The sequence below is a fragment of the Cucumis melo genome, chromosome 2 (assembly GCF_025177605.1).
Source record: "Cucumis melo cultivar AY chromosome 2, USDA_Cmelo_AY_1.0, whole genome shotgun sequence".
In the NCBI taxonomy this organism is placed as follows: domain Eukaryota; kingdom Viridiplantae; phylum Streptophyta; class Magnoliopsida; order Cucurbitales; family Cucurbitaceae; genus Cucumis; species Cucumis melo.
This window is the reverse complement of record NC_066858.1, coordinates 22,163,158-22,176,189: the sequence shown is the minus strand read 5'-3', so window position 1 is coordinate 22,176,189 and position 13,032 is coordinate 22,163,158. Positions and strand designations below refer to the sequence as shown.

The 13,032-nt window shown below is 28.9% G+C and overlaps 2 protein-coding genes across 2 annotated transcripts; one reads left to right on the top strand and one right to left on the bottom strand.

Moving 5' to 3' along the window:
* Nucleotides 1-467: 467 nt before the first annotated feature.
* LOC103494250 (putative glucose-6-phosphate 1-epimerase) lies at nt 468-2,759 on the top strand. The gene is made up of 9 exons (XM_008455364.3): nt 468-663; nt 862-936; nt 1,018-1,074; nt 1,286-1,440; nt 1,556-1,696; nt 1,785-1,887; nt 1,979-2,078; nt 2,163-2,422; nt 2,505-2,759. The coding sequence occupies exons 1-8, from the start codon at nt 499-501 to the stop codon at nt 2,378-2,380; spliced, it is 1,014 nt and encodes a 337-aa protein (XP_008453586.1). The 5' UTR covers nt 468-498; the 3' UTR covers nt 2,381-2,422; nt 2,505-2,759.
* Nucleotides 2,760-4,174: 1,415 nt separating this feature from the next.
* LOC103494251 (uncharacterized) lies at nt 4,175-6,205 on the bottom strand. The gene is made up of 3 exons (XM_008455365.3): nt 6,105-6,205; nt 5,112-5,428; nt 4,175-5,024 (listed from the first exon to the last, which is right to left on the bottom strand). Exons 2-3 carry the CDS (start codon nt 5,424-5,426, stop codon nt 4,398-4,400), a joined length of 942 nt encoding a protein of 313 aa, XP_008453587.2. The 5' UTR covers nt 5,427-5,428; nt 6,105-6,205; the 3' UTR covers nt 4,175-4,397.
* Nucleotides 6,206-13,032: the final 6,827 nt, after the last annotated feature.

Here is a 13,032-nt window from a genome sequence, read left to right as displayed (position 1 = left end):
AAAAATCAACTAAAAGTCTGTTAAATCCTTTACCGATTCGAGAGTCTTATCCACTTTATTTATCTTAATAACGTTCGTTCCAAATTTGTTATTAGTTATTTTAAACAGTATCGTTTCAAGTTCGTTACATTCTTACCTAATACATTTTTTTAATCAAATTAATCCTCTCTCTCTCTCTCTTAATCTATATTATAAAGTTCTAATTCTATTAATTTTTACAATAGTAAAAAGAAAAATAACTAAAATGATTTGACCAAGACCCCAAATATAGTGTTGATTCTGTTTGCATGGGATCATAAATAATTTTAAAAAGATGATTTAACGTAATTAAACAAGGCCCCAAATATAGCGTTGATCCTGTTTGCATGGAATTATAGCTCTTAAACAGGAAATGCTTGTGAGTGAGAGTCATTCTCGCTTATATATTTGCATTGAAGAAGGATTGTTGTTAGTTCTTCGTTATTGAATTTGAATAACACAAAATACAAATACAAATTGATGAAGAAATCCGAGATTACTGAATGCTCGTCCTCTTCTTCCTCCTCGAACCCTGCCGCCGCTGCTCCTCCTCCCGTGTCTCCGATTGGCAGCGTCGAATTTACCACTGACTCTAATGGTTTGGAGAAGATTGTTCTTCGTGGCCCCCGGAGAAGTACTGCTGAGGTATCTCTTTTATTATTGTTATTATTTATTATGAGGTTTTCATTCTTTATGGTTTTGCATTAAATCAAGAAATTCAAGATTTCAAAATTTTGATTGCAATTCAAGAAAAAGAATATTTATGAAATTGGTTTGTAAATTTTTTTTTTTTTTTTTTTTTTTTTTTTTGTAGTGATTTTGTGTGAGTGCCGTTTTGGTTAGGTGTTTTTGTACGGAGCTCAGGTGATTTCTTGGAAAAATAAATTGGGAGAAGAATTATTGTTCGTAAGCACAAAGGTAATTTAATTAATTAATTAATTTAATTCATTCGATTCATTCAATTAATTGAAGTAATATAATTTTAAATTTGGTTTATAGGCTGTGTTTTCTCCTCCGAAGCCGATTCGCGGCGGAATTCCAATATGCTTCCCACAAGTAGGTGTACAAATTTTATTTTGGTTTTAAATTTAGTTCTTCATCAAAATTAATTAAATAGATTAAAATTAGACGTAAGGACCGTCCAAAGTTGTTTTTGAAGTGATAAATAAATGTTTAAAAAAAGGGTGGAGGTTTAGGGTTTAGGGCTTTTGTACAGTTTCACCCAAAAATGGTGGAGGTTTTTAGGGTTGAGGGTTTTTGCGTACAGTTTCTGAACAATGGAATGATCGAGCGGCATGGATTTGTAAGAACAAGATTCTGGAGAATAGATTTGAATCCTCCTCCTCTTCCAACCGCCGCCCCTTGCAGCTCATCTATCGATCTGATTCTCGACGAACAAGATCGGTGGACATGGCCTCACAAGTAAAAAAAAAAAAAAACTAAACTATTATCCTAATCATTAATTAACATTTAATTTCTTGTTCTTGTTCTTGGTTTTTTTTTTTTTTTAAATTATACTTTATGAATTTGTTCACAGATATGAATTTCGTCATAGAGTTGCATTGGGATACGAAGGGGAATTACGATTGACATCTCGTATTAGAAACATAAGGCCTGATGGGAAGTCATTTTCGTTTACATTTGCTTATCTTCCATATTTGTTTGTTTCGGACATAAGGTTAATTAATTTAATTTGGTTTATTTGTGTTTGTTATTGAAATGCCTTTGGCTTCTTAATTAATTTTTTTGTTAATGCATGTGAGTAGCGAAGTGCGTATTGAGGGAGTGGAGACGCTCAATTATCTTGATCACTTGCGGGATAAGGAACGTGTTACTGAACAAGCCGATGCTATCACTTTTGAATCCGAGGTAACTTATTTCGCTCTAAATCGAAGTACTTTTGGATTAGGGTTTATCCCAAATTATGGTGGCCATAACTATTCTATATTTTTTGGTTTAGGTGGACAAGGTGTACGTACTAACCCCGACAAAGATAGCAATATTGGATCACGAGAGAAAGAAAACAATAGAACTACGGAAAGATGGGCTTTTAGATGCAAGTAAATATGAGTAATTGATTGTTTTATATTTGGTATTAATATAAAATGATCTAATATATAATGTATATGTAATAATGTTAATAGTTGTGTGGAATCCATGGGAGAAAAAGTCGAAAGCAATAGAAGACTTTGGGAACCAAGATTACAAGAGAATGGTATGTGTAGGAGCAGCTGCTATTGAGAATTTCATAACACTCAAACCTGGTGAAGAATGGAAAGGTAGAATGGAACTTAATTTTGTTCCTTCTAGTTATTGTAGCGGCCAACTCGATCCCCAAAAAGCACTTCTTGGTGTTGCCTAAATCATTCAATCAATCAATCAATCAATCCTTTTTCTCCACACGGTCAGAAACATAACCTTCCTCCTTCATCTGATCTCTACAAATGATAATTTGGTTCTCATATTGTTTTTCTCTCTATTTGCAGATCCCATGCATAGCCAAGATTAGTTCTCTCTCCCTTTTTTTTCTGCTTCACATTTATGGAAGAAATTTTTGAAGCCAAATTACAAAAAATGGTGAATCATATCATCATCAAGGGAGAGGTTTTGATAAGAAGATCTTCTGTTTGATTTAGAGTGTTTTAGATATATCATAGCAATAATGATAAATATGAAAAGTACAAAAATAACAGACATATCAATTCAATTGCATATATACAACACATATAGATTTGAGGTTTCTTCTTTCTTCCTTTGTCTTCTTTTATTTATGGCTTAAAATTAAAATTATAAACATTAGAATTAAATTATTAAATTTATGCCATGTCACCGAAGTACATTAATTAATATTTAATGCTGTATCATAATAATAGTATTAATCATAGTAATAGTATTAAGAAAATGTTTAACCTACCTATAATCTTCCTTAATTATATTATAATTAAATTATAAGGTTTTAGAAAACTCATATTAGACCAACAGACAGAAGGTTAGAATTTTGAGATTTAACCAATACAATATTAGACCAAAATCATAAAATTTTGAGATTTAACCAATAAAATCACATTGGTTATAATAATAAGGTTAAAATACAAATTTGGACCTATACTTTAATTTGAGTAATTGCACTTTCAAATGTCTCATTTTTAGTTTTAGACTTCCCAATCTTAAATTTAGTCCAATAGCACTAGTGTATTATTGATTTTTTCATTTCTTTTTATTTTTATTATCATTTTCATTATAAAATCAATTTTAATAAAAATTAACTTCGAGATACTAAATTTAAGATTTATAAAAATATAAGAATTAAAATTGAACCAACTTCAAAGTAGCCTAATACTAATAATAATAAAATAGTCAGAATATCTCAAAGTTGACTTGTTTATTTTTTAATTAAAAGAATATTTTAATATATATCAAATAACAACATTTTAAAAATACATGGATGAAAAATAGATTAAGAAAGAAAAGATCAAAATAGATTTAAACCCCATGAGTATGAAAGTACAAGAGTAACATTGGGGAAGAATAAGTTTATTTGAAATAAAATAAAAATAAAAATGAATTTGGGGTTAAGTATAAATAAAATAATTAATAAAAAGTAGTTAAGAGTTAGAAAAATAAAAACCATAGGTGGGAAGGGACAATGACATCCCACAAGACAAAATGGGTTATGTACGGAGCTGCACGCACGTTGAGTAGTGATAGCATTAACTTTAAGCACAATCATATCATCTCTGTCTTCTCTTTTCATCTTTCTATCTCCTTCTCTTTGTATTCGCATCTAATTTCCAACACCAATAATCCCCTATTCGACGCTCCGAATCATCAAACACGACATCTTAGACCAACGTTTTCCAAAACTTAAAATTGTATACTCATTATACACTAGTTACGATTTTGACACCAAATATCTCATATAACTAATAGTAAACTACATAAATCTTGGTATCTGTTTTTTTTTGTTGATTTCATTTTTGTCAAACAATAATCACAATTGATCTCCTTCACATTCTAACTACTCAGTAAAGCTACAAAATAGAGTTAGAAAGCCACCAAATTAAACACAATACATTATTATATATTCTCTGCTTTCAGTTTTTATCTTGTGTTGGGGAAATTTTGAGCAGTTTAAAAATAATTATAGATGGAAGTGTACAAAAAAGAAGAATTTTATGCTCCTGAAAATGGGCTCTTTTGTTCTCAAACATCAATTTTTATTAGAGTGAAGGTGCAAACTAATAAATTAGAATCTCAATTGGAGAAAATGTGTTAATAATAATATAATATGAACCTGTTTCTTTTTTTCTTCTTCTTCTTTTTTTGTGCAAGAATTGGAAAATTATCTGATGCACAAAATTTGTAATCATCAACAGCTTCTACTTGAGCTTTAAACTCTGAAAAAGCCAATGTGGCCTTTTTGTTTCTTGATCACAAGTTGCACTTGAACTGCTCATTGGAGTTGTTGGATCACTGCATTCTTGATCTCCTCTTTCTGATTTGAATGACAATGATGAATCAATCTCTCTTTTCTTTTGTGTAAGTGGTGGAAATGATTTTGATCTCTTCTTGCTTAGACTACCACCAATACTTAAAGTAAGTTCAACATCACTTTCTTCATCTTCACACCCATCTATACTCATTTTTCCGACGACAATCGGCGTACTTGGTCCAGCTTGGTCTTCGTCAACCGTGCTAATGCCGGTCGACATGTCTTCCTCTGCTGCTGGCCTTTCAAGATCAAACCCTCTTGATATTATTCTCATATTGTCTCCTGAACAGCTCCCACTTCTCTCCCTACTGCTTGGATCATCTGATCTCAAGCTTTGAAGATTGAAAATTAAGCCTCCTCCAATTGTTTGTGCTGTTTGATTTTGATTTTCCCTGTTGTTAAATTGCAAATGGTTCGTTGCCTTTGGACACCATAATGCATTTTGTTTGCTTTCTTTCCTCAGTTCTTCCATTAGCATCTTTTGAACGCTGTATAGCCTATGAAGTTCCTTTACCTGCAAAAAAAAAAAACATATATCGATTCATTCAATCAAATGTTATATCAATTTTGTTTGAACAAAAGGGTAATAAAACTATCTTACTTGATTCTTGAAAGCATCTTCATGGTCCTGCATTGTCTTTCGAATGGCGTCCACATCTCCTTTTTGCAACATCTTGTTAATTGCTTCTTGAAACTTGTCAAGCGAACCAGTAGATGTCATGGGAGAAGATGTATTATTATTATAGATCAATTTAAGGGGAAATCTCGTTGCTGTTGTTGAGTCTTGGAAATGGTGTTGCCAAGCATTCAGTCTTTGAATTGTGAATAATGTGTTGTTGTTGCTGCTGCTGCTGCTGCTGCTGATATGGGCAGATGTGGCTAGAGGATTGAAAGTGGGTTCAAGTCTTGTTCCCATACCTGAAACCAAATTTGGGTGTCAAAAAATAATGTTGGACATTACAAAAACACACAAAAAAAGAAAGAAAAAACTTAAGAAGACACAAAAGTCATATTTGACAAATTAAACAGAACAAGCTTTTTTCTTTCATTCTCTTTCCACAAGTGGGGTGGTTGTGAATTGTGTATAGCCACTGAGATTTAGATAAAGACAGAGTCTACTTGACCAATTTCTACTGTCTCCAATGCAAAATTTAGGCATCTATCAAGGAGTAATCAGTTCAAATTTTCAATATTCCAAAAATCCATATACTAAAGAAAAGAGATTTAGTTGTAATGGGGCCAATTATACTAAGCCAATAGTCAAATTTATAAGCCAAATACATCAGATACTTTGCTTCTTAATATAATCATCAATATCAGGGGCCCCTTTAGATCATTATTTATATATAACTTTCAAGGATCTTATGGTTTCTTGAACTTGGAAAAGCATAATCAAACAGTGAAGAAACAATGCAGAGAAAGAAAAAGAAATGGTATATCATGTAGATCTTCTCTCAATTATCTTGTGACGTAGAACAAAAAACTGCCCACTTCCTATATAAGATCAAACATTATAAATCTAATTGATGAATTTCTCAAAAAGATTCAGAGAAAGAAAACAGAAAACATTCAGAGAAAGACAGAGAGAAGTTACTCCGCTGATATTGTGAGCAATCCCAAGAACATGGAGAAGAATTCAACCAAAAACCATAATCAGAAAGAGAGAGAGAGAGAGAGAGAGAGAGAGAGAGAGAGAGAGAGAGAGAGAGAGAGAGATTCAGAAACAAAAGTAATGAAGAGAAATGATGAAAAGGGATTATAGATTTGACCTGATATAGAAAGAAGAAGTGGCAAGAATTTGTTGATTGTAAATTGTTACGAGAGTCATTGAACATCTTCAACCTTCTTCATACCAATTCCCAATTCTCAATTCCCTCATGAATGAATGAATGAATTACAATAAAACCAAGAAGTAGTCTTTGTTTGGTTTAGTTTGAGGAAGAAACAATAAAAGCAAAGCAAAACACAGCTTCTCTGTTTGTGACTAAAAAAATAAGAAATCTTTGGTGTTAATAATTCAGGGGTTGACAGGCTGTTGAGAAAGCTGGTTTGGAAGAGAGAGAGATCAGGAGGAATTGTGTAAAAGTATGGTATAAATATATGGTGTATTTTTGTACTTAAAAAGATGGTATTATTATTGTTGTTGTTGTACAAGTGTATATATATGTGTGTGTGTGTGTGTGTATGTATGTATGGTTGTGTGCTTTGGGGGATGTTGAGAAAGATGAAAGAAAAGAGAGAGGGAGGGAGAGAGGGGCCACATTAAAATATATATTTAGAATAAAAACAAAAGAGAGTCATAAACATGAACCAGTTTTGTATGTATGCCTGTGAACAAGATATTCCAGACAGCTCTTGGAAGCTTTCAATATATATATATATATATATTATATATATATAAGTATGCATGAATATGAATGGTGGAAAGTTTATGCCTTCTTCTTTCCCACATAAACTGCACTCTCTCTCTCTTTTCTTCAAACAAATTCTTATTCTTTTCCCCTTTCTTTTATGGTCACTCTAAAATTCCTATGTTTTTTTCCTTGATTCCCCCCCCCCACTCTCTCTCTCTCTCTCTCCATTATATATATTACGAGCTTTAGTCCGGCGTACATACATCTCTATGCATCATTTTCAAAGGAAAACAAAGTTATTCAAAAGAAAAGTTTATCACGTAACAACTCGTAGTTAGATACTTTAGATGTAGATTATGCACAAAGATTAATAATACAGAATTGCACAACGATCGATGTGTTTTACTAATATGACTATGTTAGTTACGTCTACGATTAGAGGTAGATAGTAGTTTATCGTTAAAAATGAAATATTAGATTACAAATATGTGTCAGTAGAATCCTCTAAATTCTAGAGTTAATTAACGTAAATAATATAAATACGAATGAACTTAAATGAGTGAGACCCGTACTTGATCATTCGAAATACCGAATAACATACTCAATACATTTCAACAAATATTTTCTTTAAATTATTATCACGTAACAAAACTTCCATGATTTGGATTGAATCACTATACACAAAAGACTTTGACCTAACATGCCCTTTAGCTGTAAATTCTTACCCTTTTGATTATTCAATCTTTACTTCCTTCACATCTCAAAGTTATTATACACAATTTAATTTCTCTTTCACTCTACTATTTAAATTGTACCATATTCTTCCCTCTTCAAAATTATCTACACACTTTGAGGTGGGGGAAGAGAGAGAACAATAATAATAATAAATAAATAAACAAAACTTTTGAACATTTCTCTCTGTCTAATAATAATATATTTAAAAGGCTATATTTAAAAAGCTATAATAATTTTTATTATTTTTTGAAAAAAAAAAATTCCCACATGTTCTTAAGGAGTTTAAGTTGAGAGTTATGATTACACTTTTGAGGGATGTATTTCTCACTCACTCTCTTTTCTCTCACTCTTAAAGAATAAGAAAACAAAAAAGAGTGTTTATGTAATGTTATATTAATTGTGGAAAAAATTATTATTATTATTATTATTATTATTATTATTATTATTATTATTATTATTATTATTATTATTATTATTATTATTATTATTATTAATTTTATTATTATTATTATTATTATTATTATTATTATTATTATGATCTATATAATTATGTGGTGCCAATAAATGTAAGCAAAAATAGGTGCCAAAACTAAGCAATATATTTCATGATATATGATATTATTATTAGGTATAAGAGATTTGGGATAGGGAAAAAGGGAAGAAGCTTCCACCTCTTACATCACTTTCCTACAAAAGCTATACTTATAAAAATATCCCTAACCCTAAGAATCCTTAGCTTCTTCCCAAATCACACCCACATGCCTCACTCTATATCTTTATTCATTAATTTACAAAATATATGAATTTGGGTTTTTTTTTTTAAAAAAAAAAACATTTAATTTATTTCCATTTTTATATTTTCCTTAATAAAATGGCAAAATATATAAAGTGATCAAGATAATGTTGGGTTGTTGCTGTTGTTGTCATTATTTTTGGGTTGGAAACTCAAGAGAAATAATCTTATTTATTGATTTTTTTTACTTCTTTGTGTGTGTGTGTGTGTGTTTTTCTTGGTAAGGGACCCACACTAAGAATATTTAGAGTTGAATTGCTAAAGTTAATTTATATATATATATATATATATATATATATATATATATATATATATTGTTATTTGCTTAGAAAGTTTTAATTTGATGAGGTAGTGGGAATTTTAATTACCAATATAGTTTGATAGATTCTATTTCTTAAAAGGAAAGGAGGGAAAGAAGATGACGATGGTAATAAAGAGAAGGGGGAAAAAAATAAAGGAAACAAGAAGGGAAAAATTGATGGGATTGGAGAAATATCTATAAAAGTTTATTCTTAAATACAAATTGGATAGTCCCTATCAAGAAGTGTTATACAAATATTCTCCCTTTTTTTAAAACAAATTAAGTTGTTATTGAGTATCTCATTTGTCTTATTATCAATTTGATTATTATTGTTATTTTGGAAGACTAAAAAATTTGATTCCAAGATCCAGTTGTTTTTCTCTGGCCGTCCTATGTCTGATTTGATAAACCAGGTTTATGTTGCCATGAAATATTCTTAAATACACATATTTAATTCAACCAAAATTTCAATACTTCTACCATCTAATTTATCGATCTCCCTTAAATTGGTCGTATAAATACTACCATTCAACGACTTTAATTCTTGAAATTTGAAAATGCTACCGATTGATAACTAATCAAAGTTCTATGATACATACATATGTCTATTATTATTATTATTATTATTATTATTATTATTATTATTATTATTATTATTATTATTATTATTATTATTATTATTATTATTATTATAGTTGTTGTTCTTCTTATTATTATTATTTATCTTGCTAAAAAGAGAACTAGATTAACCTAATATCGAGACACAAACAAAATATTACAAAAAAAAAAAACAAACAAACAAGAATCGAACAAAATACAAAAATAAAGCTCACAACTTAGAGAAAAAGATATATTAATATAAAGAAAAGAATCCTATTGGATCGCCTCAATAAAAGCTTAAATCAATTTCCAACCAAACAACTTAAGTAATCACCTGGAGAGGATGCAAGGTAGCTCAAAGAAACATATAATAATATTATAATCAATTAAGGTTGTATTATATTAACAATAAATACTATAATTAATTAATGAAGGTCTTATCCCAAATCATAATTTTATAATGTGTCCTTGTGACATGCATGGCATGGTGGTTGGCTATACATGGGTTGTCCATGTGAGCTATGCACATGCCCATATTTTCTCATTGACCCTTAAAAGAGAGAGACAGAGAGAGATAATCAAAGTTTTAGATTCACAAATAATAAACTATACAATAATAATAATAATAATAATAATAATGTATTTTAATGGCAAATTAATTTAGATAATTATGAGGGGAAGTGGTGGCTTTTCCACAATAAAATGATATAATTACATCATAACATTGACGTTATGCATTTGCAACAAACATACAATTTTTTAACGTTATTTTATATATATATGAATTTGAAACGTTTATTCTCCAATTTTATGATTGTCTATTTTGAAATTTGTGTATAGCACTTAACTTATAATAATGTGTGTTTTTTAGCTACAAAAAGTGTCCATATTGATGATGTAATTCGTCAATTGGTTAATAGAAAAATGTATTTTTTTATCATGAACTTAAATCATTGGTTAAATTATAATTATTACCACTTATATTACTGGTTTTATCAGACCTTTTTCTCTTGGCATTTGTTTTATATGAAAAATGTTTTGATTACATCTTCCTCCATCTTATTTATGAGTCTAATTAAAAGTTATCTAAGTAACATATTGTTTTTTTGTTCTTCTTTGATATAACATTTTAGTTGATGTTATTTCAACCATCCAATTGACTATATGGATGACAAAAGTGCATACAAGATATTAAAATCTCATTGTGAGTTACACATTTGCTACGATGTTAGGCAACATCTTTTTTTTTCCAAATTTTGTTATAGTGCATCTTGCCTAAGATAATTCAAACCTATTAAGATTTAGGCAAATCTTTACGTATTAGATGATCTAGACATACGAAAAGATTTTTGTTTGTGATTTCAATGTAACTTTCACCAAATCCATGTTGCAAACATATGGCACGATTTTTGCCTCTTCTATGTGCATGTGCAATTCCAAACTAAAAAAAAAAAATCTCCAAGAAAATAAGGAGTCGTTGGATTGGAGAAATGAATAATTCAACATTGATACATATCAAAGTGAAATATGAAGTGGGTCCTTAGAGAATCTTAAAAGAGTATTGACAAAATATACATGAGTGATGTATATCAATGAATTTATCGCATATTGAATTGTCAATTCGTATAAATTAGAATTAAAATCGGTTGGTACATCCAATACATTGTTTTGAAATACACCTAATTAATTTTGATCCTCGCAAATTTTCAATCATATGTTCTCCAATGTCATGTGTACTATATACACATATAAAACACTTTAAGTGATGTGAAAGGCAACTTAGCCTTATCCCTTTTGATTTTTACCAAGATTGAAAAGAAAAACAAAAACAATCCAATTGAGTGGAATACAATCCTCCAATTATACTAGTATTTATTTATTTTTACTATATATATATAAAAAAATCCTTTCCAAGTTTTCCAATACGTCATCCATTTTGTTTATACGTTTAAATCATATTTTGGTCCTTAAACTTTATGTTTTATTCTTTTTTTGTCTCTAATCTTTTAAAGACATCTATTTTAGTCTCTAAATTTTTAAAAAGAGTATATATTTTGGTCCTTGTGTTAATTATAACAACACGAAGAGGTACTTCTATATTTGGATAATAAAGGATTTAATTTTTAATTAAATATTAGATGATAAATTAATGTTTTATCGAAAAAACTCAAAAAGTAACTTTGTCTTCCAGATTTTAATCATCACTATTTTGGCTGTCATGTTACCTTCACTTTCTCAATTCACATGCTAGATATAATTCATCTGCATACAAATTAAGTGCTCAAGTTTGACATATTTTGTGATTTATTGGATCTTGTGATTCTTTTTTTTTTTTTTTTTTTTTGGTTTTGTGATTAATTGTGAAAATATTTATTTTTGAAATTTCGTAGATTTTATCTTTCTAGTTTATTATAGATGTGTTAATATCAATATATCCGTTTTTTTTTATTCTACTCAATGTCGTCCTTTTGATTTGCTTCAAGATTTCAATTTGAAAAATACCGAAAAAAGAAAAAGGTTTAAAACTATCCATTAAATGGCAGAACAAAAAACTTTGTACTTTAAATACTCTTTGATTGTACTACAAAAGAAACTATACAATGACAATATTTAAATATCTTTCATTAATTAATTGAATGAAAATACCTCAATTTTAGTTTAGTGAGTTTTTGACATGTCTAAGTATATATAAAAGAGAAAAAAAAAGATATTTTAATAACTAATTGATTAACATTGACATTTATTGATTATACATTAACATTAAATTAATATAATTGTCAATTATTGATATCACTTATACACTATAACAACATCTAAACTATGTCGAAAGTTAATAATTTGAATAAATAATATTTTGTTATAAAGAGTTATGGAAGAACTAAAAACATAATAATAAATAAGTGAATTAATGTTAGCTAGGTGGCAATAAATGGATGGAAGGTAGAGTGGGTCATTGAAGAGAACTAACTTGGAGGTGCCACTTGTTGAAATGGGGATGGAGAAACAAAAATGTATTAAAAAAATAAAATCTACTTTTCATCCACTTCAAATCATATATGCTTAAGTTATGTCACATTTCATATTCCACCAAGCTACCACTTATCTATTTCATTAAAAGCAAAAAAACAAAACCCTAAATAAAGGAACAATTACCATTTCTATACCTTATCATCAATTTCTAAATTCTACCTTATAATAATATAGTAATTACTATGGAATGATGTTAAAGGAATTTTTAGTCCCTAAATAGAATTTTTAAAATTAATTATGATTTGATTTTTTTTTTCCTTTTTGCTTTATGAATTGGATTTTAGAGACAGAGAAAACTGTAGGAAAAGAAATAAGAGACAGAGAAAACTTACACTTAAAAGGAACTATCTATCTATCTATATATATATATATCAAAATGGTTCTTGATTTTAATTTGAATTCTCAATTTAATTTGGATAAAAATGAGTGAAATGAATATCGATTATATGCGTAAAATAAAATCTAAGTACGTGTGACACAGACATTGAGCAAATGGTCTAAATGAGAAAGGTTAGAAGATCAATAGAATATTAAAAAAAAATGAAAAGTGATGCATAAAATAAAATAAAATAAGATGTAAGTAAGTAAGTAGGACAGAATAGTGAGCAAATGAGAAATGTTAGAAGATGAAGGGTAAGATTGGGAATTTGAAAAAGGGAAAAGAGTGAATAAATAAATTAAAAAAAAAAAAGAAAGGGGAAAGAATAAG

Excerpts from the sequence above, each read along its gene's own strand:
- LOC103494250 (XM_008455364.3), top strand. The coding sequence starts at position 499 with ATGAAGAAATCCGAGATTACTGAATGCTCGTCCTCTTCTTCCTCCTCG. Across the intron at positions 664-861 it reads CCCGGAGAAGTACTGCTGAG|GTGTTTTTGTACGGAGCTCA; the intron begins GTATCTCTTTTA and ends CGTTTTGGTTAG. Across the intron at positions 937-1,017 it reads TATTGTTCGTAAGCACAAAG|GCTGTGTTTTCTCCTCCGAA; the intron begins GTAATTTAATTA and ends TTTGGTTTATAG.
- LOC103494251 (XM_008455365.3), bottom strand. The coding sequence starts at position 5,426 with ATGGGAACAAGACTTGAACCCACTTTCAATCCTCTAGCCACATCTGCC. Across the intron at positions 5,025-5,111 it reads AAGATGCTTTCAAGAATCAA|GTAAAGGAACTTCATAGGCT; the intron begins GTAAGATAGTTT and ends TTTTTTTTGCAG.